This window comes from Hylobates moloch, unplaced genomic scaffold (assembly GCF_009828535.3).
Source record: "Hylobates moloch isolate HMO894 unplaced genomic scaffold, HMol_V3 SCAFFOLD_6, whole genome shotgun sequence".
In the NCBI taxonomy this organism is placed as follows: Eukaryota; Metazoa; Chordata; class Mammalia; order Primates; family Hylobatidae; genus Hylobates; species Hylobates moloch.
Genome location: NW_026652281.1, coordinates 70,297,116 through 70,321,027, shown reverse-complemented (window position 1 = coordinate 70,321,027; position 23,912 = coordinate 70,297,116). Strand labels below are relative to the sequence as shown.

The window sequence follows — 23,912 nt, the reverse complement described above, 5'->3', positions numbered from 1 at the left end:
CCATTAAAATGAGAATAAAAAAATACATTCGTACATTCATACTTGAAGTTCTAGGAATAAATCCTCATATACATGTATACTGCATAACTTAACAATGTACAAATTCCTTAAGGACTGGGACCAAACCTTTGCTCTTTTGTTTCCCTGAAATACCACCTACTCCCCATGAGATTTTGACATACGTATGTCCCTACTATTTTTCTTAAGTTGCAAAATAATAATAATAATAATAATAACCTGGAGTGGATTAGTCTATGTAACTTAGTAGGCAGTTAAACACACAAACACACACCCCTCTATTAAACTAGAATTAAAGAATCTATTCTAGTTAATTCTAGGTAAACTACAAAAACTTTTTTGACAGAACTGTAATAATTTTTAAATTTTCCACAATAGACTAGTCTCTTCCTAGTTTAAAAAATGTAAAATTATTGCTTTTAAACAAATCCTTGATATATTTTCATATCTTTTATATCTCTAATAAAATAAAAATACTATCCTGAAAAATGTCTATTTGAGGGTGGTTATTACTTAACAGCGGTTGTTTCTCTTTTCTTTCTCCATTTCTAAGTCTCTCACTTTTATTTATAAAGCAAACTTTTATTTCCAGTCTCTTGATGTGTTCCCCCTCATAAACCCTTTTCTGGTTTCCTCCAGTTCTTAGCTCAATTGACAAATATCTATTAAGTGTCTATTTGTTGAAAAACAATTCTGTGAAAAGCAGGTCCTGAAAAGATGTGAAGAACTGTTTGGCCTTAAGAAAATCTTTGTATACTTTGATATAGTGCAGTGTCTTCAGAACTTAACATTCTAGATTTGGGGATCAAAATTATAATACTATACTAGTAATGTAAGTTCAAATACACTTCAGTAGACTTGGAGGTCTTCTAAAATTTCATAGAGTACAAATGTATTTCAGGCAACAAATGATTTATTAAAATCATGACATTAGTATTATTCAGAAGCTGAGGAACATTTAATGAAAAAGCTGATGCCTACTTGCTCCGACATCCTTTACAGACAAATAAACTGAGTTAGAATACACACATGCACACACACACACAACTCGGTAACTTACTTGTGGAAGTGAAAGGATCTCAACAACAGAGAACTCAGTTTAAAAACATTAAGAAGGATTTGGATATAACTATAATCTAGCACTAGAATTGTAAGAATGTCTTGTAATCACTGTGTGAATCATTTATAGATTTTGAAATTAGGGTTCTCCAAAACTCACTTGTCTACTCTTCCCTATAATAAACTTAATGATAGTCCAATAAAAAAGCAAAACTGGCCTTGCCACATTGTGCTAATGATACAGATACAGTGTTTTTTAAGTGTTAAAAGTACAAGATAATTGATATAAACCAAAGATTTTTTTTTTTTTGCTGGGGCTTGGGGGTAGGGAATCACTGCCTCAGCAATGATCACAAAAAGATGATCATTACAAAGTCTTAGAAATTACTCAAGAACACAAGGTTCATACTCTTCCTTTCTCCCTCCATAGACAGTAAACAGAACAAGCAACTAAAACACAAGCTTTTATCACAGTTTAAACCAAAGCCAAGTTCCAGGGTCTCTCCTGGGGATTAGTAACCATTCATCCTTAAGTCCTCATCCACACTGTTGATAATCTACAGAAAAGTAATAAAGATGCTGCTGTTTGTATCCCTCCAAAATTCACACTAAAATTTTATTTCCAATGCTACAGTATTAAGAGATGGGGCCTTTAGAAGGTGATTAGGTAATAAGGTCTCCTCCCTTGTGAATGGGATTAAGGCCCTTATAAAAGAGGCTTCACACAGCCTTGGGCCCTTTAATGCTCTTCTGCCATGCGAAGACACAGTGTTCAGCGCACCAGCCTGGAAGCAAGAGACCAGGCCCTCACCAGATACTTGCTGGCCTCTTCATCTTGGACTTCCCAGCCTCTGGAACTATAAGCAATAAATTTCTATCATTTACAAATTACCCAGTCTCAGGTATTTTTTTATAGCAGCACAAATGAACGAAGATAGGTGTTAATGATAATAATGAGAGCAGTTAGCATTTATTGAACATTTACTACATATCAGGCATTTGGGCTAAGTGCTTTACATGATTACCTTATTTAATTCTCCTAACAATACAAAAAAAAAAAAGGTACTTTCATTAACCCCATGTTCCAGCTAAGAAAACTGGGGCTTTTAAAGGTTAAGTAACTTTCCCAGGGTCATATATGTGATAATGTATAGTAAGTGGAGCCTGGGAGCCCATCTATTTAACTCTCACTGCAAGAATAACTAACTATAGTAACTATTACGCTGTAATATGGTAATTGATTCAGTGGCTCTCTACTGCTTATCCAATCAGGTTCAAAATCCTTATAAAGGAAGATTTCATTCCTTCATCTTTTCATTGCAAAGACTTTTACTGAGTATAATGTGCCAACACCGTACCAGATGATTCAAAGACGGTAAGATGTAGGTCCTGAGTGAGGCTGCTAAAGGAGTGATCTTTAGATTAGTTAGACCTATGACAAGTTATTAAGAAAAAAATCAGTTCTATTTGGACACAACAGCATCACAATAGAACATTATTATATTTTTATAAATGTATTACTGGAAGTAGAATACTGGAATAGACATCACACATCTAAGCATTTACTGTCTTAAGAGTTTTAGACTGCCATTATTAATAAAATTTTCCAACCTTGCTTACTACAGATATTCAAAATTTCCAAGCAAACAAAAAAAATGCAATGAAAAAACAAAACACCCATACACATACAGGGCCAAAGATCTTTCATCTCCACATTCAACCTGGAAAATAAAATACCTTGTGTTGGGAAAACAGTGATGACGAGTGGCCTTAGCCTTCTCCCTCTCCAGCTTGAAGAGACATCTGGTTGCCTGCTATATTGCTCCTAAGAGTAACTACTTGCCAAGTAGTTAACAGAATGTGGTAAAGAGCTGACCACCTGCAATCCATTTTGACATGGCCTCTGACCACCACTTTGGAGAACTGAATACATTACACAAATTCCTAAAGGAACTAGCTAAATTTCAAAGTAGGAAGGTAGCCATCTGGCGGAACTTAGCAATGGGGTACAGTGCAAAAGAGGATAAAAGAAAACAAAGCTAGCAAATCTTACAGGAATAATTTACAGGACTATGTTCTTAACCTCTCCCAAATACTGTCCACCATACTTCTATGCATCATTGCTTTAAATATAAGTATATAAACAGCTAAAGCTAATGGGGGTAAACTTTATGTTTACTTAAGTACATGTGTCATTTGCATTCTTCACTTTTTATATCAGTATAATATATATTGAACTAATAGCGTAGAGATTTTACATACCTTTTATGTTGTCTTCATGCCTGCCGTACATAGCATATACACCACACACAGTTGTATATGAGATGTAGATATAAACAAACTTCGGAAGATGCCACAGTTTGGGAACAATGCTTGCTTTATTAAAAAAAAAAAATCAATACAATTTCCCCACAGGTTCATGATGTAAAATTCTATAATCAAGGCTTGTAGATTTGTAATTATGGTATGTCAGCTACATTTAAACAAGAGTGTTAAAAGATTGTTAAAGTTAAACTAACACAATTGCAGTGTGAATTGTCCTAGTCTCATTCTAATCTACTGGTGTCACTTTCATTTAATCAGAGGAAAACTATGGGCCAATGTCAGTGCTATTTCCAATGACCTAACATTCTTTGTTCACATTGGATTTTAAGCCATTACCAATCCAAAATGGTTATAAAAAGATATATTTAAGAAAGTATTTTTAATCAATTCATTCACTCACCAGTGAGCTAGTTTAACAGGCTTTATTGAAAGTTGGCTTTAAAGTTAAATAACCTGTTATGTTAAATGATTATGAGTGTTTTTTACTTGTAGAAGAATTTCTTGAATTTATCACAAGTCTAATAAAAAACAAACGTTTCTTATAAACACAAATCCCACTTGGAAACTTTTGGTGCATATAAGTCACTTAGCTGAAATACCACATTTAGAAAATATCAATTCTGTATTTTCTCCTACTTTAGTGAAAATTATTTTCTAAATCATTAATAATTTAAACACAGAACAAAAGCTACTCTGTCAAGGATTCATATTTACACCATGCACTTAAGTTTTAAATTAAGGTACAACATACAACTCACAGTTGTACTATCTGCAAATAGCCTCCAAATAAATCACAGAACACATAAAACAGAGCTATGTTAGCTAGTTACAGAAGAGGTGACCAATCATTCTGGTTTGCCTGGGACTTCCCCAGTTTTAGCAATGAAATGTTCCACATCCTGGGAAACCCCTCAGTCTCAGGCAAACTGGGATAATTGATGCCACCTAGATATCCTCCCCCGCTCCAAAAAAAAAAAAAAAAAAAAAAAAAGGGTCAACAGTTCTGTGCTGGGGGAAAAAACTGAGTATTATTTGGTAACTCTCTGCTAGAGCTGCCAGATTGTGACCCTGTCACAGATATCAATAGGTCTAGCAATCTGTTGGAAACATAGATCCAAATCTTAAAAAAAAAAACAAAAAAAACAAAGAGCCAGCTACACCCAAACCTGCCAACTAATACCCACTACCAGTGAGTCACACGTGAACAAAGGCTGCTGCTCAAAGAAACTTAGTATAATAACCCACCTAGGGCCAGGCATGGTGGCTCACGCCTATAATTCCAGCACTTTGGGAGGCCACGGCAGGCGGATCACCTGAGGTCAGGAGTTCAAGATCAGCCTGGCCAACATGGCGAAATCCTGTCTCTACTAAAAAATACAAAAATTAGCCGGCCATGGTGGCAGGCACCTGTAATCCCAGCTACTCAGGAGGCTGAGGCAGGGATGAACCCAGGAGGCAGAAGCTGCAGTGAGCCGAGATCACACCACTCCACTCCAGCCTGGGTGACACAGCGAGACTCTGACTCGGAAAAAATAAAAATAATAAAATAACCCATCTAGCCTCTGTTATATACATTTCTCTAGTTTCACAGCAAAAATTTGTCCGGGGGGGGGGGGGGGGGGAGTATACATGTAATAAAATATCACAGGGTACCCTGTAAATATGTATGTGTCAACTAAAAATAACAATACTATTAAAATCTTGTTGCTGGAAGATATTTAAGGAGCCCTCAGAGTCAGAGGCTTAGCACCAATTCAGCCTCATTCTGTCCAACTCTCACCTTCTAAGCCATTCCTAGTATCTAGACTCTTTCTTTATTCCTAGTAATGTAACTTCTCTCTCTTGAAACTCACTTCCCAGAAATCAGATGCTTTGCCTTTTACTATACAAGGTAACAAAGTTTCTCTAGGAACAAGACACTCACCGTAAACCTCCTGCCTATTTTCCCAGGGCCTAAAAATACTGGCCCTGAAACTTGCTTCTACTTTATAATGTGGGCTGCTATCCATTAGGTCACCTCTGCCATTTTGCCAACATGCTGAAATGGCCATCTTCCACGCCATGGCTGGATCTCCTTCACGCCAAATACCATCATCTACTTATTGCCTGTTTCCATATTCCCCTAACATTCAACCTGCCTGTCCACATTTCTTCCTCAGACCCACTATCAGGAACTTCTGAGTCACCTGAAGTGTTCCAGCAGGTCTAATTAGAAACTAAATTAATCCACTCTTTCTAGTATAGCCTACCCAAACTGAACTCTAGGACGAATACCTAGAATGTAATTTCTAGTTGCTCTCAATTTCTAGAGAGAAAATTGAAGGATTTGGGGCATGAATAATGACTTTAAACCTCTTCTTCCAAATAAAGGTTGTGACTTCCGAAGATAAATGAGGCTATGGAAAATGAACATCTAACTAGAAAAAGAGTGTCAAGAACAGATTTAAAAGCGTGTCGAGGATAGGTTTTTAAACCATTGATAAAAGAAAAAAAAAAAAAAAGGAACAGAATCCCTTTCACAAAAGCAAGAACATGTCTGAATCATGAATTAAGATATCTTTGAAACTAATTTTGGAGAGAGGAGGAAAAAAGCATATCTTTTAGACCCTTTTTATCATGAAAAACGTTAAACTTATGTACAGAAAAATATAATGAAGCCCCGTGATCATTCAGCCCCAACAATTAGTAATATGTTGCCATTGCTGCCTCATCTATTTTTTTCTTTGCTGAGGTAGAATATAGATTTTTAAAAATAGGTTGCAGGGCTTAAAACCTAGATGACGGGTCGATAGGTGCAGCAAATCACCATGGCACATGTATACCTATATAACAAAACTGCACGTTCAGCACATGTATCCCAGAACTTAAAGTAAAATAAAAATAAATAATAATAAAATAAAAATAGAATACTAAGGTAGAAGATGGAAAGAGTCATAGTAAAATAATTTTCAGGTGAAAAATCACAAGAGACAATAGGGGACAATATTTATGGAGTTAGATGGTGATATACCAAGGCAAAATGTGAGTAACAAGCAGCTGAAACAGAAAGTTTAGGGGTTTTTCTTTAATTGCATTTTAATACATAAGTGGGAAGCTATACCCCAAAATGTCAACAGAAAAGTCATTTTAAAATGTATAGGAGGCACTTCCATTAATTTATAAGCAATTTGAGATAATAGTAAACTATCACCAAGTTTCATAAAATGATAAATTTATTTCTAAGCAGTTTACATAAGCATTGAGAACTTCTGAAAAGTCAAAAACTTAGTTTATAATAATCTCAATGAGTATTTTCTCTAGAATATGTATTGTAAGCATATAACTACTTGAACTAAGTAATTTTATAAACTAGTAGACATCACTGGAATGAGAAATGTCAAGGTCATATAAGTAAATGAATGGGAAACTACCATTAGAAGTCATTTCTCATGACTTTCATTCTACAGCACTCTGCAACACACCCTGATAGTTCTGCCAAATATACTGACTAAAACGACATAACCCAAGTAAGTCTGGTAAAAGTGAACAAAAGAACTCTGAGCTGAGGGATAGGATGGATTATTTATATTTTCAAATATACATCTCAATTCCCTTCCTATTACAAATTTTAAAAATACTCTTTACGGGAGCACTGTAGCTTAAAGGAGAAAGCTGTAGATTTGAAACCTTGGTCCTTTTCCTTGCATTGCCACTAACTAGTAGTATGACTTTAGACAAGTTTTTTTTTCTTTTTTTTAAACTTCATTAAGCCTCAGTTTCTCGTATGTAAAATGGGAATCCAAACAGTATTATTAACATTTACTACCCACTTGCTATTTGCCACATATTGTATTAAACAGCACAGCAGGCAGTTCTTGCAACAACTGCTCGAGGTGGGTACTTGCTCTATTTTACAAATAAGGTAAAAGAGGCACAGCACAATGTAATATATTCCACAACAAACAATAAAGGGCAGAATCAAGATCTGAACCCAAGTAGTCTCACTTCAGAAATGGCTGTGCATTTAACTCCTACTCACATGGTCTCCTTATTGCCTTGGCAATAAAGCTTCCAGGGAAGCACAGTGGGATGCTGTGCTAAAACTCGGAAGCATTATCTTCATAAGTGAATTTATTCTCCCTTTTGCCTGGTCCTTCCTCCAGTGGAAATATCAATAAACAAAGGAAAGGTGGGCAAACAGGAAGAAGCCAGTTGGTTTGTTTAGTAGACATTGCTACAACAAAATAACCTGCTTCTTCGGAAGGCTGTTTATCTTTTCTCTTGTAATACTTCATCAAAAAGTTTGCTCTTCTTGGGTCTGAACAATAAAGTTCTAATGAACACTGAAGTGTCTACCAGCACTTAGGAATGCAAACTAAAAATAAAATTCTAAGCTCCTCAACCGTCTGAATGGACCCCTCCTCTCAACTAAGGGCATTCTAAAGTAATTCAGGCCATGATGGGAAGAGGGGGTCTGACGTATCTCATTATACATTCCTCTCTTTGGAACTCAGGAATAATTGAGCAGCATTAATATTAAAAACAGGTCTTAAGGCTTTTTGTAACAATAAGACACCAAATTCCAGCCTTACTCTAGTATGGCATCACAGGACAGATAGCGGGATCTGAAAGAAATAAAAGCATTTTACTCTAAAATATATTGCTTTTACATATTTTGAACTGACCCTGCAAAGATGTCTCTTAAGCAGAAAATCTATATTGTGTGGAGAACCCTCTTCCTGTCCAGGTCTTTTTCATGATCCATTAGAAAATTAACTAGGAGTCTGGGACCTTTTTAAGTCTGATAAGAAACATTTACAATCTATTCTCTCTGAAGCCTGCTACCTGGAGGCTTCATCTGCCTACTAAGAACCTTGATCTCCACAACCCCTTTATTTTAACCCAGACACACTCCCTTGTACTGATTCCAGGTCTTAAGATAAACTCTTTCAACGAACTGCCAGTTGGAAAACCTCCTATAACTTGGAACTGCCCCCAGCCCCCTTTGGGTTGTCCTGCTTTTCCAGATCAAACCAATGTACATCGTACATGTATTGATTGAGGTCTTCTGTCTCCCTAAAATGTATAAAACCAAGCTGTAGCCTGACCACCTTGGGCGCATGTCATCAGGACCTCCTGAGGCTGTCACAGGCATATCCTTAACCTTGGTAAAATAAACATCTAAATTGATTGAAACCTGTCTCAGATACTTTCTTGGTTTACAGGAATTTGAGCAAATTACAGGACTGCACTACCCATGAGTTTGCGAAAGGAAAAATAAATCTCAGGACCCCAAAATCACTAAGCCAAAAAGAAAAGTCAAGCTGGGAATTGCATCAAGCAAACCTGCCTCTCATTTTATTCCTGAATAAGATAGCTACAAAGATTAAAAAAAAAAAAAAAGCTACATACCTCCCGGACAATTTGCCCACAAGGAAATTCCTTGTGGGCCTCAAGATCTTCACTCTAAAACAGTTCTGTTGTATTTCACCCTGGCAATGTAAATTGATAGCTTATCTTCACAGGTATGGGACAAAGGACAGAACTCAAAGTCACCCCTCTACCCACCTGAGACAAATGCATAACTGACTGCTTCCTCTGCCCTACTGTGTATGTAAAATCGCAGATTCATTTAGCGGACTAAGGCATAAGTGACTATTATTCTATCCCTCTCTCACATGTAAATTGTGTATTAAGTGAAAAGCTGATCAAAGACTCAAAAGAATGCAACCATCTGTCTCTTACCTATGACGTGGATGCTCCCCATCCTTCTAGTTGTCCTGCCTTTCTGGAGGGAACCAAGGTACACCTTACACATTGACTAATATCTGAGGTCTCCCTAAAACGTATTAAACCAAGCTGTGCCCCAACCGCCTTGGGCACATGTCATCAGGACCTCCTGAGGCTGTGTCATGGGCACGTCACTGGCAAAATAAACATTCCAAATTAAGACCTATCTCAGATACTTCTGGTTCACAAGTTATTTAAACAGCATCTCACAGCCTCTGGGGCGAGCTTCGGGGAATCTGACTGGAGAAAGTGAGGCCACGTAAGTTTGCTGAGTGTGCTAGAAGTTCAGGCCCAGTTCTCAAAGCCTGCTAGTCACGCCAGCCATGTTAGGTCACACGGCTCCACTACGGTCTCTTTTTTGACGAGGCCCAGATCCTCGGCGTCCCCCTAAACTTCAGAGCCTGCTTTCAAGTCCATTTGACAGCACATCTGGGATCCGCCTCCCCCGGTCAAGTTCAGCAAGGACAGGCCGGCGCGCGCACACAGGAGGCTCGGGATCAGGGCCCGGCCCGCCCTCCCGACCCCCCAGGCCGCGTACCACCACCTTCCCACCGCGGGCACCGAGAAACCGGGCCACCGCCGACTTTCCCTGCAAATCCGAGCGGCTAGTGAGCGGAGAGGGACTGGAAGCGGCGTGCGAGGCCGGCGGGCTCGGGCGTCAGCGCGCCCCGCTGGGTCCCTGCAAGTCCCAGCCAGCTGCGGAGCCCCGGGTGCGGCCTGGAGTTCGGAGCCCGCCTCGGGCCTCCGCTCCGCTCAGCCTTGCGGGCCGCCATGAGGCGACAAAGAGGAGGTGCAGGGCGCCGCTCCCGGCTCCTTACCGCTTCACCACGCCGGTCTTGATCTTGATCTGTCTCACGCGAGGATCGGCCATGGTCCCTCGAGCGCCGCGAGAAGGAGGGGCGGAGAGCCGGGGTAACCGTGGAGGGCGACGCACAGAGGCGGTGGCTAGTTAGGCGTGGCCGCCGGCGCGCATGCGCAGGCTGCGCGGCCCGGCGTCCCCGCCACTCCCCGAGGGGCGGGTTTACTAGAGGGCTGTTCCCAGCAGCCGCCAGTCCCTTTACCTCTCGTGCGCCCCCTTACCCCTAGTGAAACGTGCCCTCCTCTCTCTCGGACTGACCTCCTTTTTAGTTCAGACGCAAGTTACACTATCCCGGTCTCCACAGCCTGGGCCTTTGGGGAAACTAACGTCTCTCTGGGACGTTGCTTTGCGGGATTATCTGCTTAATGGACGGAGTGACCTAAAAAATGTATTAAGGGTATTTTCGATGTCATTATCCGGTGTCAGATGAGGCAAAGTGATGCATGTGTAGTGAAACAAACTGCCATGATGCACGCAGTCAAGAAAATCCTTGCCCTTTACCTCAAATCCCTGCAAGAAGGTTTGTAGATAATGTGCCTTTCAAAGGAAATGACTAACTTCTTCAGATGATCACCTGTAGTGTATCCTAAATATTTAACTTACAAGAATGTGTGTCACACACAAAAGCTTGGGCTTCCTGATCAGACAAACCGGCTTACAATCGAGGTTCCACCCTTTAATAGCTAGACAATTAGCTAGACAACACTGATACGTATGCTGTTTAGCCTCGCAGCTGATCAGCCTGCAAAATGGAAATAATAATGTCCATTTTACAGATTAGGTATAAGGGTTAAAACACCTAGCTTATTGTCTGATGCATGGTAGATGCTGAACAACATTTGACTATTTTATATGTTCAAAAATATATTTGTTGCATAAAACGAGGCACATCTACAGTGAGCTCTAGCAGTCCCTTCCTAAGAGAATCTTCTGAGGAATACAGGGTAGAATCGCCCTTTTTAAAATTGCTTTTGTCTTTTTATTTTTCAGACAGATTCTCACTCTGTCATGCAGTGGCTTGATCTTGGCTCACTGCAACCTCCGCCTCCCGGGTTCAAGCGATTCTCCTGCCTCAGTCCCCAGAGTAGCTGGAATTACAGGTGCGTCCCACTATGCCTGGCTAATTTTTTTTTTTTTTTTTTTTGTATTTTTAGTAGAAACGGGGTTTCACCACATTGGCCAGGCTGGCTAGAATTCCTGACCTCAGGTGAGGCCCACCTCACCCTCCCAAAGTGCTGGGATTACAGTCATGAGCCACCGAGCCCAGACCCTTTTTAAAATTTCTTGGTACCATCCTTCAAAGACACCCATATGACTGTCTTTTTCCTTCCCTAGCCTGACTTACTCATTCTCACTTTCATGACTCGTCCTGGAATCCCCTTCTATCCTGCCAGCCCAAGGCCCTTACTTTAAATCCAGGATCAAAACTGGGCAAAGTCTACCATGACTCACCCCACCTGTTCCATCTTCCCTGGATGCTTTGGAGTCACCCAGTAGTCATCATTATTTTTAGTATATTTATTTTTTAAATTATTGTTTGGGTCTTTCATAAGGGTTTTGTTCAGCTTCCTAGTTATAAATCCTGGTTTATAAAAATGTTTAGAGGCAAGATTCTTGTCTTCCATAAATCTTCCTTCCCCAGCCACCTCCACCTGTGTTTTGTACACAATGGGCACAGAATTCAATAAATATTTTTATTCCGCTGGCTGGTATACTGAAGTGCAATTCCAAGTCACACAGCAGCGCTGTGAAATACTGGAGGGAGGGGTAGATAAAACACAACAGCAAACTTACCAAAGCAAAATGACACGCGTACACACACACACACACACACACACACACAAACAGCAGCTACAAGCCACAAACCAAAAGATGGTGCAGCTAGGGCTTTTGCTACCGTTAAGGTCTTTCCTTTGATTAGGTAGCAAAAACCACGTAACTCGTCATATTTTCCTTTTTTGCTTTGGTTTCAAGAAGCTCAGAGCTCCATTTTGTGCTAATTTGCAGGATTTTCTCTCAAACTAGGTTTCCCAATACAAATACCTGCTATTTCCCCCCAATCCCCAATTCTGTCTCCCTCCTTTTGCCCCCTTTCTCTTTGTTTTAATTGATTTATATCTGTGCCTTTACTATAAATCAATAATCAGTAAATGTCAGCAGCCAAAAGACCTCTGTTGCTACTGCTGTTGTGTGTATCCAGGCCCATTCCCAGGCTCTGGAGGACACTTTGTGAGTTTATCTATGTCTGTGTATACAGTTGACCCTTGAACAACAGTTTTGAATTGTGCAGGTGTGTCAGAGGTGCTTGAACCAAAGCAACTCCATCTTGAATAGGGGCTGGGTAATATGAGGCTGAGATCTGCTGTGTTCTATTCCCAGGAGGTTAGGCATTCTTAGTCACAGGATAAGATGGGAGGTTGGCAGGACTGGTTTCACTAGGCACAGATCACAAAGACCCTGCTGATAAAACAGGATGCTGTAGAGAAGCTGGCCAAAATCCACCAAAACCAAGATGGTGACAAAAGTGTCTTCTGGTTGTCCTCAATGTTCATTATATGCTAATTATAATGTATTGGCATATTAAAATAAACTCCCACCAGCACCCTGTTTACAAATACCATGGCAACACCTGGAAGTTACCCTATATGGTCTAAAAAGGAAAGGAACCCTCAGTCCCAGGAACTCCCCACCCCTTTCCTGGAAATCTCATGAATAATCCACCCCTTATTTAGCATATAATCAAGAAACAACCATAAGTATACTCAGTCAAGCAGGCCATGCCACTGCTCTATGCAGTAGCCATTCTTTTATTTCTTTACTTTCTTCTTTTTTTTTTTTTTTTTTTTTTTTGAGACGGAGTCTCGCTCTGTCGCCCAGGCTGGAGTGCAGTGGCGCAATCTCGGCTCACTGCAAGCTCCGCTTCCCGGGTTCACGCCATTCTCCTGCCTCAGCCTCTCCGAGTAGCTGGGACTACAGGCGCCCGCCACCACGCCCGGCTAATTTTTTGTACTTTTTAGTAGAGACGGGGTTTCACCGTGGTCTCGATCTCCTGACCTCATGATCCACCCGCCTCGGCCTCCCAAAGTGCTGGGATTACAAGCGTGAGCCACCGTGCCCGGCCATTTCTTTACTTTCTTAATAAGCTTCCTTTCACTTTATGGACTTGCCCCAAATTCTTTCTTGCACGAGATACAAGAACCTGCTTCTGGGGTCTGGATGGGGACCACTTTCTGGCAACAGGCCCACTTAGAACAGGAGTTTTTTCAATAAATACAGTCAGCCCTCCATATTGGCAGGTTTTGCATCCACAACCAGACACGGATGGAAAATACAGTATTCCCAGGATGCAGAAACCCATGTATAGGCAAGGCCCACTTTTCTGTGGGTTTCTTAGGGCCAACTGGGGAACTTCAGTGTGCACTCAAGCATGAATTTTGATATCCCTAGCAGTTCTGTAACCAATACCCCATAGATACCAGGGGACAACCATTCTATATTGTATTCTTGAGTCTATGGGTTAAGATTAAGGAGTTTGGCCCCACCTCTAAGGATAAGAATCAGAAAGACTTGTTTCAGGTTTCAGGAATTTACAATAGTGGTTAAGAATGTGAACCCTGGGACTAGACTGCCTGGGGTCAATCCTAGCTCTGCATCTTACTAACTGTGTAATGTTGGACAAGTTACTTAACCTCTCTGTGCCCCAGTTTCTTCATCTGTAAAAGGTAGATGATGAAAGACTTAAATGAGCTAATAATTGTAAAGTACTTAGGATAGTGCTGGTATTTATTAAGCCCCACATGAATGTAAACCAAAAAAATTATAAACCCCCACCCCACCCCAGGCTATCTGAATGGACCCCTTCTCTCAGCCAAGGGCATCCCAAAGTTAACCTGAAAAACTAGTTCAGCCCATGAAGGGGAGGCGGAATCAGACATGCCTCTTTATACCCTCCTCTCTTTTGGAATTCAAGCACAGCTCACCATTAACAAGTGACATTAAGACCAATAGAACAGACTCTGTAAGTCTGATAAGAAATATTTGCAATCAGGCTGGGCTCAGTGGATCACACCTGTAATCCCAGCACTTTGGGAGGCCGAGGCAGGAGTATCACGAGGTCAGGAGATCGAGACCAGCCTGACCAACATGGTGAAATCCCGTCTCTACTAAAAATACAAAATTAGCCAGGCATGGTGGCGCATGCCTGTAATCCCAGCTACTCAGGAGGCTGAGAATCACTTGAACCCATGAAGCAGAGGTTGTGCTGAGCTGAGATTGTGCCATTGCACTCCAGCCTGGGCAACAGGAGCAAAACTCGTCTCAAAAAAAAAAGAAAAAAAAGAAAAGAAAAAAGAAATATTTGCAATCTATTCTCTCTGAAGCCTGCTACATGGAGGCCTCATCTGAAAGATAAAACCTTGGTGTCCACAACCCCTTATCATAACCCAGACATTCCTTTCTATTGATTCCAGGTCTCTAGATAATAACTCTTTCAACCAATTGCCAATCAGAAAATCTTTGAATCTGCCTATGTCCTGGATGACCCCCCTTTCCCAGTTGTCCCACCTTTCTAGACTGAACCAATGTACATCTTACATGTATTGATTGATGTCTTATGTCTCCCTAGAATATGTAAAACCAAGTAGTACCTTGGGCCACCGAGGTACCTTGGGCCAGTACCTGGCCACCTTGGGCACATGTTCTCAGGATCTCCTGGGGCTATGTCACAGCCCATTGGTCAGTCATATTGGGTCAGAATAAATCTCTTGAAATATTTTACAGAGTTTAACTCTTTTTGTCAACATAAAGTTTGTTAAATAAATAAGTCATTTTGGAAAGAGGTCCCAAATAAGAAACTAACAGCATGGTAGAATTCACATTCATATGAATATAAAAATGTACATATTATCATTAATGATATCATGCTGAATTCATGTCTGATTCATAATTTTGTATGAAAAGGACTCATGTTTGACTTATTCACCACTGTATCCCAACATGGAGCAAAGCCTTCCTGTTTGAACAATCCTTTTGTTTTCCATTTAATAATATGTCACAGAGACTTCCCATTGCAGCAAGATGACTACTAAGACAATCTGAATCCCCACCTCCCCACACACACCATCTTCCTCCGGGCTTTGCTCTTTTGGGTCTGGACTCTGAGGAGGTAGGCTGATGGAAGGCCATTTCAGGTCCATTCAGGAGAGTACTAAATGTAGGGAGGCCTGCGGAATCTAGGCAGGGAGATGCCCTCCGGCATTTGAAACAGAAACTAACTAAGCTGCATTTCTCACTGTCTAGCACCCTTTTGTTCTGTTATCCTTAAACCTAATTGAATACTGTTTAAATATTCTAGCCTGGCCTCAGGTGAACTATAGGAATGAGTTTATAAAGGTCTTTACAAGGGACAAGTCCATCCACATTTGAGATTTAGGGTTGAAGAGATCTGAGAGATTAGCAGCACTAAGTGAATCTGGCAGAACAAGAGAAAAGTCTAACCATCTCCTCCCTGAGTGATAATTCTTGCATTGGCAATCTTGGAAGGTTGAGGTACTACAGTTGACCCTTGAACAACACAGTGGTTAGAGGTACCAACCCTCTGTGTGGTCAAAAATCACATATAACTTTTGACTCACCAAAATCCTAGCGACTAATAGCCTACTGTTGACTAGAAGCCTTACCAATAACATAAACAGTCAATTAACACATATTTATATGTTATATATAGGATATATTATATTCTTACAATAAAGCAAGCTAGAGAAAACAAATGTTATTAAGAAAATCATAAGGGGCCAGGCATGGTGGCTCAGACCTGTAACCCCAGCACTTTGGGAGGCTGGGGTGGGCAGATCACTTGGGGTCAGGAGTTCGAGACCAGCCTGGCCAACATGATAAAACTCCATCTCTACTAAAATACAAAAATCAGCCAGATATGGTGGCGGGTACCTATAATCCCAGCTATTCAGGAAGCTGAGGCAGGAGAATTGCTTGAACCTGGAAGGCGGAGGTTGCAGTGAGCTAAGATCGCGCCACTGCACTCCAGCCTGGGTGACAGACCAAGACTCTGTCTCAAAAAAAAAAAAAAAAAAAAAAAAAAGAGAGAGATTTACTATTCATTAAGTGGAAATGCATCATCATACAAGTCTTCATCCTTGTGTCTTCACATTGAGTAAGCTGAAGAGGAGGAAAAAGAGGGGTTGATAGAGGTGAAAGAAGTTGGAGTGGGTGGAAAAGGAAGCAGGAGAGGCAGGCCTACTCAGTGTCACTGTTATTGAAAAAAATCTACATATGAGTGGACCTGCACAGTTCAAACCTATGTTGTACAAGGGTCAACTGTATTTTATTAAAGAACACTACAGACTCCCTTACAATTGAGAGGTGTTTTCCCCGTACACTTACAGGGCTGTGAACTCACAGTTCTTGCCATCCCCTCACACCATTCTTTCCCACTAGACTCCAAGCTCCTCAAGATTAGAGACCACATTACATTCATTTTGGTATCCCCAGCATCAAGCTTAATGCCCAGTGCCTAGTAGATGCACAGTATATATAATAAAAATCAAGGGTGGGACTGAGATAGATTTCTAATTTTGACAAAAACAATAGACTGGTCATGTTTTTATCCTCCTGGAACTATGAAGCAACCTATACGCAAGGAGCCTTCTGCAGTGCTCCAGAACTCAATGTACAGTTACCGTGATATTTTATTTCTATTCAATAAAACCAAGTAGCCAACCGCAGAACACACCCCTGGAGAGATTACTTAAATAAGGAAGTATTAATACCATTGATAAAGGTATATTTTTGTGAAATATCTCTGATAATTACCTCTAGATGCCTGAGAGACCTAGAAAGATCCCCTTCCTTCCCTTCCACTTGTACACCTTTTCAAATTCTTTCAGTCCTGCCTCTTACTGGAGCCCCTGCAGTGGCACCCCGTCACTTTCAGGCTTTGCATGAGTACAACACGATAGCGCCTGACCTCAGGCCCAAGCCATGTGCACCCATGAGACAGGAAACAGGAGAACAGAACAGGAGCCTGTGGATCAGTGACTCCCCTTTCGTTCTGCAGACAGCAGATGGTTCTAAGACGCATTCCATAAGGCCCTCAGATGATCTCGTGGAATCAAGCACCAGTCATATGTAGCAAGGGCAAACTCAATAATCCACCTTTGCATTGGCTTTTCCTCTTTCTCTGTTTGACTTACCCCTTTCTCAATCCTGGCCCCATAATCACTTTCTGAACAAGTAGGCTAGTAACTACACTTGGAAAAATATTGTTCCAGCTCATTCATTGAGTAATTCAGAATGCTGCCAGCTTTGAATGGGACACAGATCAAGAGTGGACTCTGCTTCAAGTCTAGGCTACAGTGCAAGCTCACTTGCCATGACCCAGCAGATCCAATGATGCTGATGTATCTGTTGGATAAGGATACTGACTATGAAGATTCTGGTAAACCCTAAGAGGGGCATATCATATAGACCATACCCACTGTGGTAGAGAAGTGCTCACTTTTTGAGGGACAACTCCAGAAATGCTCCTGGGCCCCAGGAGAGACTTAGAAATCAAAGACCTAAAAGAAACAAAACTTGCAATCACAGAAAAGGAAATCTAGGGAAGACGCCAAGAGTACACATAAAGCATGTGATTTTTGTGTCTCCTGTTAATACTCACTGAAGAATATCTACCTCTGTGGAGACACTTAATAACCAAGTGGACAGGATGACTTGTCCTATGGATGTCAAGCAGCCTGTCTTCCCAGCTACCTCAGTGTTGGTCTATGAACAGAGTAGTCATAGCTGCAGGGGTGCAGGCTGTGGTAGGCAGCCTGTATGATGGCCATCAAGGATTCCTGCCTCCTGGCATTCCTGCCCTTGTGTAATCTCTTCTCCATATTAACTTAATTTTGATAAATAGAATATGGCAGAAGTGACAATGATCACTTCTGATATCGGGTTAGTAAAAGGGATTCCACCATGGGTGCCATTTCTCATTTTTTCTTGGGTTGCTCATGCTGGGGGTAGCCAGTTGCTATGTCATGAAGCAGCCCTGTAAAGAAACCCACATTATGAGGAACTGAGGCCTACCAACAACAACATGATGGAGCTTAGAAGAGAATCCCTCCGAGTTGAGTCTTCAGATGAGACCACAGCCCCACACTGCATCTTGACTGCAGTCTCCCGAGATAACTTGAAGCAGAGGGACTCAGCTTAACAATACCCAAATTTCTGACCCACAGAAACTATGAGATAATAAATATTTCTGGTTTTTAGCCAATAACTTTTGGGGTAATTTGTTACGTGGCAATAGATAACTAATACAGGTTTTATGAATGTGCTGTCTTCTGTGAAGGCTGATCTAGCTACTGCTACTGCTGACCAGTGGTAGAGTCTACTGAAGCTGAGCATATGCATACTCTATGACCCAAAAATTCTCCAAGTATCCAGCACAAATGCTTACACATGTTTACCAAAAGACATATACAAGTATGTTCATGGGAGCACTATTTTTTTTTTTTTTTTTTTTTTTTTAGACGGAGTGTCGCCGACGCTGCAGTGCAGTGGCACGATCTCGGCTCACTGCAAGCTCCGCCTCCCAGGTTCACGCCATTCTCCTGCCTCAGCCTCCTGAGTAGTTGGGACTACAGGCGCCCACCACCACACCTGGCTAATTTTTGTATTTTTAGTAGAGACGGGGTTTCACCATGTTAGCCAGGATGGTCTCGATCTCCTGACCTCGTAATCCGCCCGCCTCGGCCTCCCAAAGTGCTGGGATTACAGGCGTGAGCCACCGCGCCCGGGGGGAGCACTATTTATAACAGCCAGAAACTGGAACTAATACAACTCTGTGGCTTGCCCTTTCACTCTCTGATTAGTGTGTTTGATGAACAAAAGTTTTCAGTTTTAGATTTAGATTTTAGTAGTCTAGCTACTACATTTTTGTCTTTATAGTTAGTGCTTTTTGTATCCTATTTAAGAAATATTCATCTACAAGCAAAGATCATGAAGATATTATCCTATGTTTTATTTTAAAGAGATTTTTATTATTTTAACTTTCGCATTTAGATCTACATTCCACTGTTGAGACTGCGTCTGCCCCACGAGCACAGAGCCTTGCCTTTGCCCCTCTGCCGCCCATCCACACACGCCGCCAGCTCATCATGGATGATGATATCACTGCGCTCTTTGTCGACAATGGCTCTGCCATGTGCAAGGCCGGCTTTGCGGGCGACGACGCCCCCTGGGCCGTCTTCCCCTCCATTGTGGGGTGCCCCAGGCACCAGGGCGTGATGGTGGGCATGGGTCAGAAGGATTCCTATGTGGGCGACGAGGCCCAGAGCAAGAGAGGCATCCTCATCTTCAAGTACCCCATTGAGCATGGCATCATCACCAACTGGGACGACATGGAGAAGATCTGGCACCACACCTTCTACAATGAGCTGCGTGTGGCTCCCAAGGAGCAACCCCTGCTGCTGTCTGAGGCCCCCCGAACCCAAAGGCCAACCGTGAGAAGATGACCCAGATCACGTTTGAGACCTTCAACACCCCAGCCATGTACGTGGCCATCCAGGCTGTGCTGTCCCTGTAGGCCTGTGGCTGTACCACTGGCATCGTGATGAACTCCAGTGATGGGGTCACCCACACTGTGCCCATCTATGAGGGGTATGCCCTCCCCCACGCCATCCTGCGTCTGGACCTGGCTGGCTGGGACCTGGCTGACTACCTCATGAAGATCCTCACTGAGTGCCGCTACAGCTTCACCACCAGGGCCAGGCAGGAAATCATGCGTGACATCAAGGAGAAGCTGTGCTACGTCGCCCTGGACTTTGAGCAGGAGATGGCTAGGGCGGCTTCCAGCTCCTCCCTGGAGAAGAGCTAGGAGCTGCCTGACGGCCAGGTCATCACCATTGGCAACGAGCGGTTCCGCTGCCCCAGGCGCTCTTCCAGCTTTCCATCCTGGGCATGGAGTCCTGTGGCATCCACGAAACTACCTTCAACTGCATCATGAAGTGTGACGTGGACATCCGCAAAGACCTGTAAGCCAATACAGTGCTGTCTGGCGGCACCACCATGTACCCTGGCATTGCCGACGGGATGCAAAAGGAGATTACCGCCCTGGCGCTCAGCACAATGAAGATCAAGATCATTGCGCTTCCTGAGCGCCAAGTACTCTGTGTGGATCAGAGGCTCCATCCTGGCCCCGCTGTCCACCTTCCAGCAGACGTGGATCAGCAAGCAGGAGTATGATGAGTCCGGCCCCTCCATCGTTCACCACAAATGCTTCTAGGCGGACTGTGACTTAGTTGTGTTACACCCTTTCTTGACAAAACCTACATGGCTGTATTTGTTTTTTGTTTTGTTTTGTTTTTTTGCTTGACTCAGGATTTAAAAACTGGAACAGTGAAGGTGACAGCAGTCGGTTGGAGCGAGCATCCCCCAAAGTTCTACAATGTGGCCAAGGACTTTGATTGTACATTGTTCTTTTTTTTAATAGTCATTCCAAATATCATGGGATGCATTGTTACAGGAAGTCCCTTGCCATCCTGAAAGCCACCTCACTTCTCTCTAAGGAGAATGGCCCAGTCCTTTCCCAAGTCCACACAGGGGAGGTGATAGCATTGCTTTCGTGTAAATTATGTAATGCAAAATTTTTTAAATCTTCGCCTTAATACTTTTTTATGTTGTTTTATTTTGAATGATGAGCCTTCGTGCCCCCCCTTTTCTGTCCCCCAACTTGAGATGTATGAAGGCTTTTGGTCTCCCTGGGAGGGGGTGGAGGCAGCCAGGGCTTACCTGTACACTGACTTGAGACCAGTTGAATAAAAGTGCACACCAAAAAGAAAAAAAAACTACATTCTATCCAGAATTCATGTTCGTGTATAGCATGGGGTAGAAGTTAATATTAAATATTTTTCTAGCTCAGTGCAGTGGCTCATGCCTGTAATCTCAGCAGTCAGATGGCTTGAGTACAGGAGTTTGAGACCAGCCTAGGCAACATGGCAAAATCCCATCTCTATGAAAAGTACAAAAATTAGCTAGGCATGGTGGTACATGCCCATAGTCACAGCTACTTAGGAGGCTGAGGTGGGAGGATCACTTGAGCCCAGGAGGTGGAGGCTGCAGTGAGCCAAGATTGCCCCACTGCACTCCAGCTTGGGCAATAGAGTGAGACCCTGTCTCAAAAAATAAATAATATTTTTTCCCATATGGACTTATCATTTTTTGAAGCCTTCCTTATTCTGTGCTTTCTACCCTAGTTATTTATTTATTTATTTATTATTTTTGAGACGGAGTTTCACTCTTGTTGCCCAGGCTGGAGTGCAATGATGCAATCTTGGCTTACTGCAACCTCCGACCCCCAAGTTCAAGAGATTCTCCTGCCTTAGCCTCCCAAGTAGCTGGGATTACAGGCATGTGTCACCACACCTGGCTAATTTTGTATTTTTAGTAGAGACAGGGTTTCTCCATGTTGGTCAGACTGGTCTCGAACTCCCAAACTCAAGGTGATCTGCCCCCCTCTGCCTCCCAAAGTGCTGGGATTACAGGTATGAGCCACCACATCCAGTCTCTACCCTATTTATAAGTTGTTATTGGCACCTATGGCAGAGTGTATTAATTGGCTCACCCAATAGCCATTCCCAATACTCTTCTTCCTTGCTTCCATTGCAGGGCCAACTTCCTCAACTTTCCTTTAGCTAGAGGTATCCAGGTGCATAATTCTGGGCAATTGGGCATAAGTGGAAATAAGTAGGTGGCTTCTGGAAATGCGTTGAATTTGTTGATGAAAGGGATGAATACCAGGAGGAGCTGCCTCTTTCCCACTTCTTCCATGAAAATAGATGGAATAACTGGAGCTTAAAAATCCATCTTTCATTTATGACAGGAAGACCAAAATTTTAGAGATGCCAGTCCTCACATCATTGAGCTGTTGAACCAAAACTTGCAGCTGCCTATCTCTAATTACCTTATGTGAGAAAAACAAATCTTATTTGTTTAAGCTACTGATTGTGAGATTTCCGTTACTTGCAACCAAAGGGATTTTCTACGTGATACAGAATCCATTAGAGCTCCATGTGTACATCTCTTCTTTGGAGGAAAAATAAATTTGAAAACAAAAATACCTCCAATTTTGGCTTTTTGTAATGTGCCACGTCCTTATTGTACGTGTGTATGTATTAAATACACAACTTAAATGGCTACAGGTCACAAAGTATGGATGTTGGAGAGCTGCACATTTTAAACAATAGGAATTATACATCGGCAACAAGAGAATATAATCTTTTTGTCAGTGACTTACAGAGGACCTTATTTACAGCTGAACAGGTATTTGATATAACAATTCATTGTTCTGACACATGTAGCAATCATTATGTGCAGTTTTTAATGCATCATGTTATATTAGCTCAGCCCATGCTCTAACACCGTGTAACATAAATTTTGCAAAAGAAATGACATTACATGACACTGACTTTTAAAAGACACACACTATTTTTTCAGATCGCATATCCTTTATCCATGAGTGCCCAATTCAAAAATCAAGCTGGCAGACAAAAGTGGAGTGAATGTGTAGCCTCAAAGCAGCATATTTATCTTGAGTAGTTTTGCACATTTCTACATGTAGTCAGTGATTCCATTCCATTTTTATGTTGAAATGCATGAGCAACATTAATGACCCTTTTTTTGTCACCTAAAGTGAGATTTTCATTCAGGGTCAATCAGGAGAGACCTGAAAGGTGTTTTTGGATGGCACGTTATGGATAAAATCTTTTTACATGTTTGTCATGTACTATTTATGGCTGTTCTATTTGAAACTCTCACCAAAATTTTATGATGATTTTATTTTTATTCTATCTATGACTTTTTACTTCTTCCAATATGATATATGTCTCTTAGGTGTGAAATAATTTCAATTTTTATTACATATTCTTTTTTATATTAATAGGAAATGCAACAAAAAAGATGAGGATTTTTGGACAACATATTTCTAGATTACCCAAAGAAAACTTTAAATGCTGGTTCACAAAAATCCATTGATATAAATTTTAAATGTTAATTGTTCGCTTTTTTTAAAAAAATAATTATCTCCCAACCCTTTTCTGTTTGTTATGGAAAACTACTTAAGACCCACATAATTTTTCTTGGCTTAGAAACTTAAAGTAAATAAAATAAGAATAATAAGCAATCTTCTGTGAAAGCTTATTAGGATTCTGGAGAACAGTTTGCCAAAGGGAAGGAAGTCTTTGTAAAATGGCTTTTCTTCTAATATTTTAAGGTAATATAAAGTTATTACTTCTTAATTGAGGACAGAAATTTCATTTCAACTTGCACAACTTCCAATTCCAGTATTACTATCCTAATATTTAATTATTGTATTGTTATTATCATTATTACTATAATTATTTCTCATTCTTTATTACCATATTCTTTGTACATGTATGTGTGGGTGTGATTACCACTTAATCATTTAAGTGAGATTTTAAGAATTCTTGTAATGTACGGGTTATATGCTTCCAAATGATTTAGAAACTTTAGAACTGATTAAACTACACAAAACTAGATAAAAATTCTCATTGGATTTTTAGCTACATTAAGAAATCAGAGTGGCCAGGTGCAGTGGCTCACACCTGTAATCTCAGTACTTTGGGAAGTCGAGGCAGGTGGATCACCTGAGCTCAGAAGTTCAAGACCACCCTGGCAAGATGAAGAAAAAAATACAAAAATTAGCCAGGCGTGAAGGTGTGCATCTGTAGTTCCAGCTACTTGAAGGGCTGAGGTGGGAGGATGGCTTGGGCCCAGGAGGTCGAGGCTGCAGTGAGCCATGTTTGCACCACTGCACTCCATTCTGGGTGACAAAGCAAGACTCTGTCTCAAAAAAAAGAGA

General features: G+C 41.4%; 1 protein-coding gene and 1 pseudogene across 1 annotated transcript in view; one reads left to right on the top strand and one right to left on the bottom strand.

The window, feature by feature from the left end:
- The window catches only part of TBCA (tubulin folding cofactor A), a 74,476-nt gene extending 64,341 nt beyond the window's left edge, over positions 1–10,135 (bottom strand). The window contains exon 1 of the mRNA XM_032156998.2: positions 9,990–10,135. Coding sequence (XP_032012889.1) covers positions 9,990–10,042 — 53 coding nt within the window. The 5' untranslated portion in view covers positions 10,043–10,135. The remainder of the gene's footprint in view (positions 1–9,989) is intronic.
- Positions 10,136–19,191: 9,056 nt separating this feature from the next.
- Positions 19,192–20,349, top strand: LOC116471080 (actin, cytoplasmic 1-like; annotated as a pseudogene).
- The last annotated feature ends 3,563 nt before the right edge of the window (positions 20,350–23,912 follow it).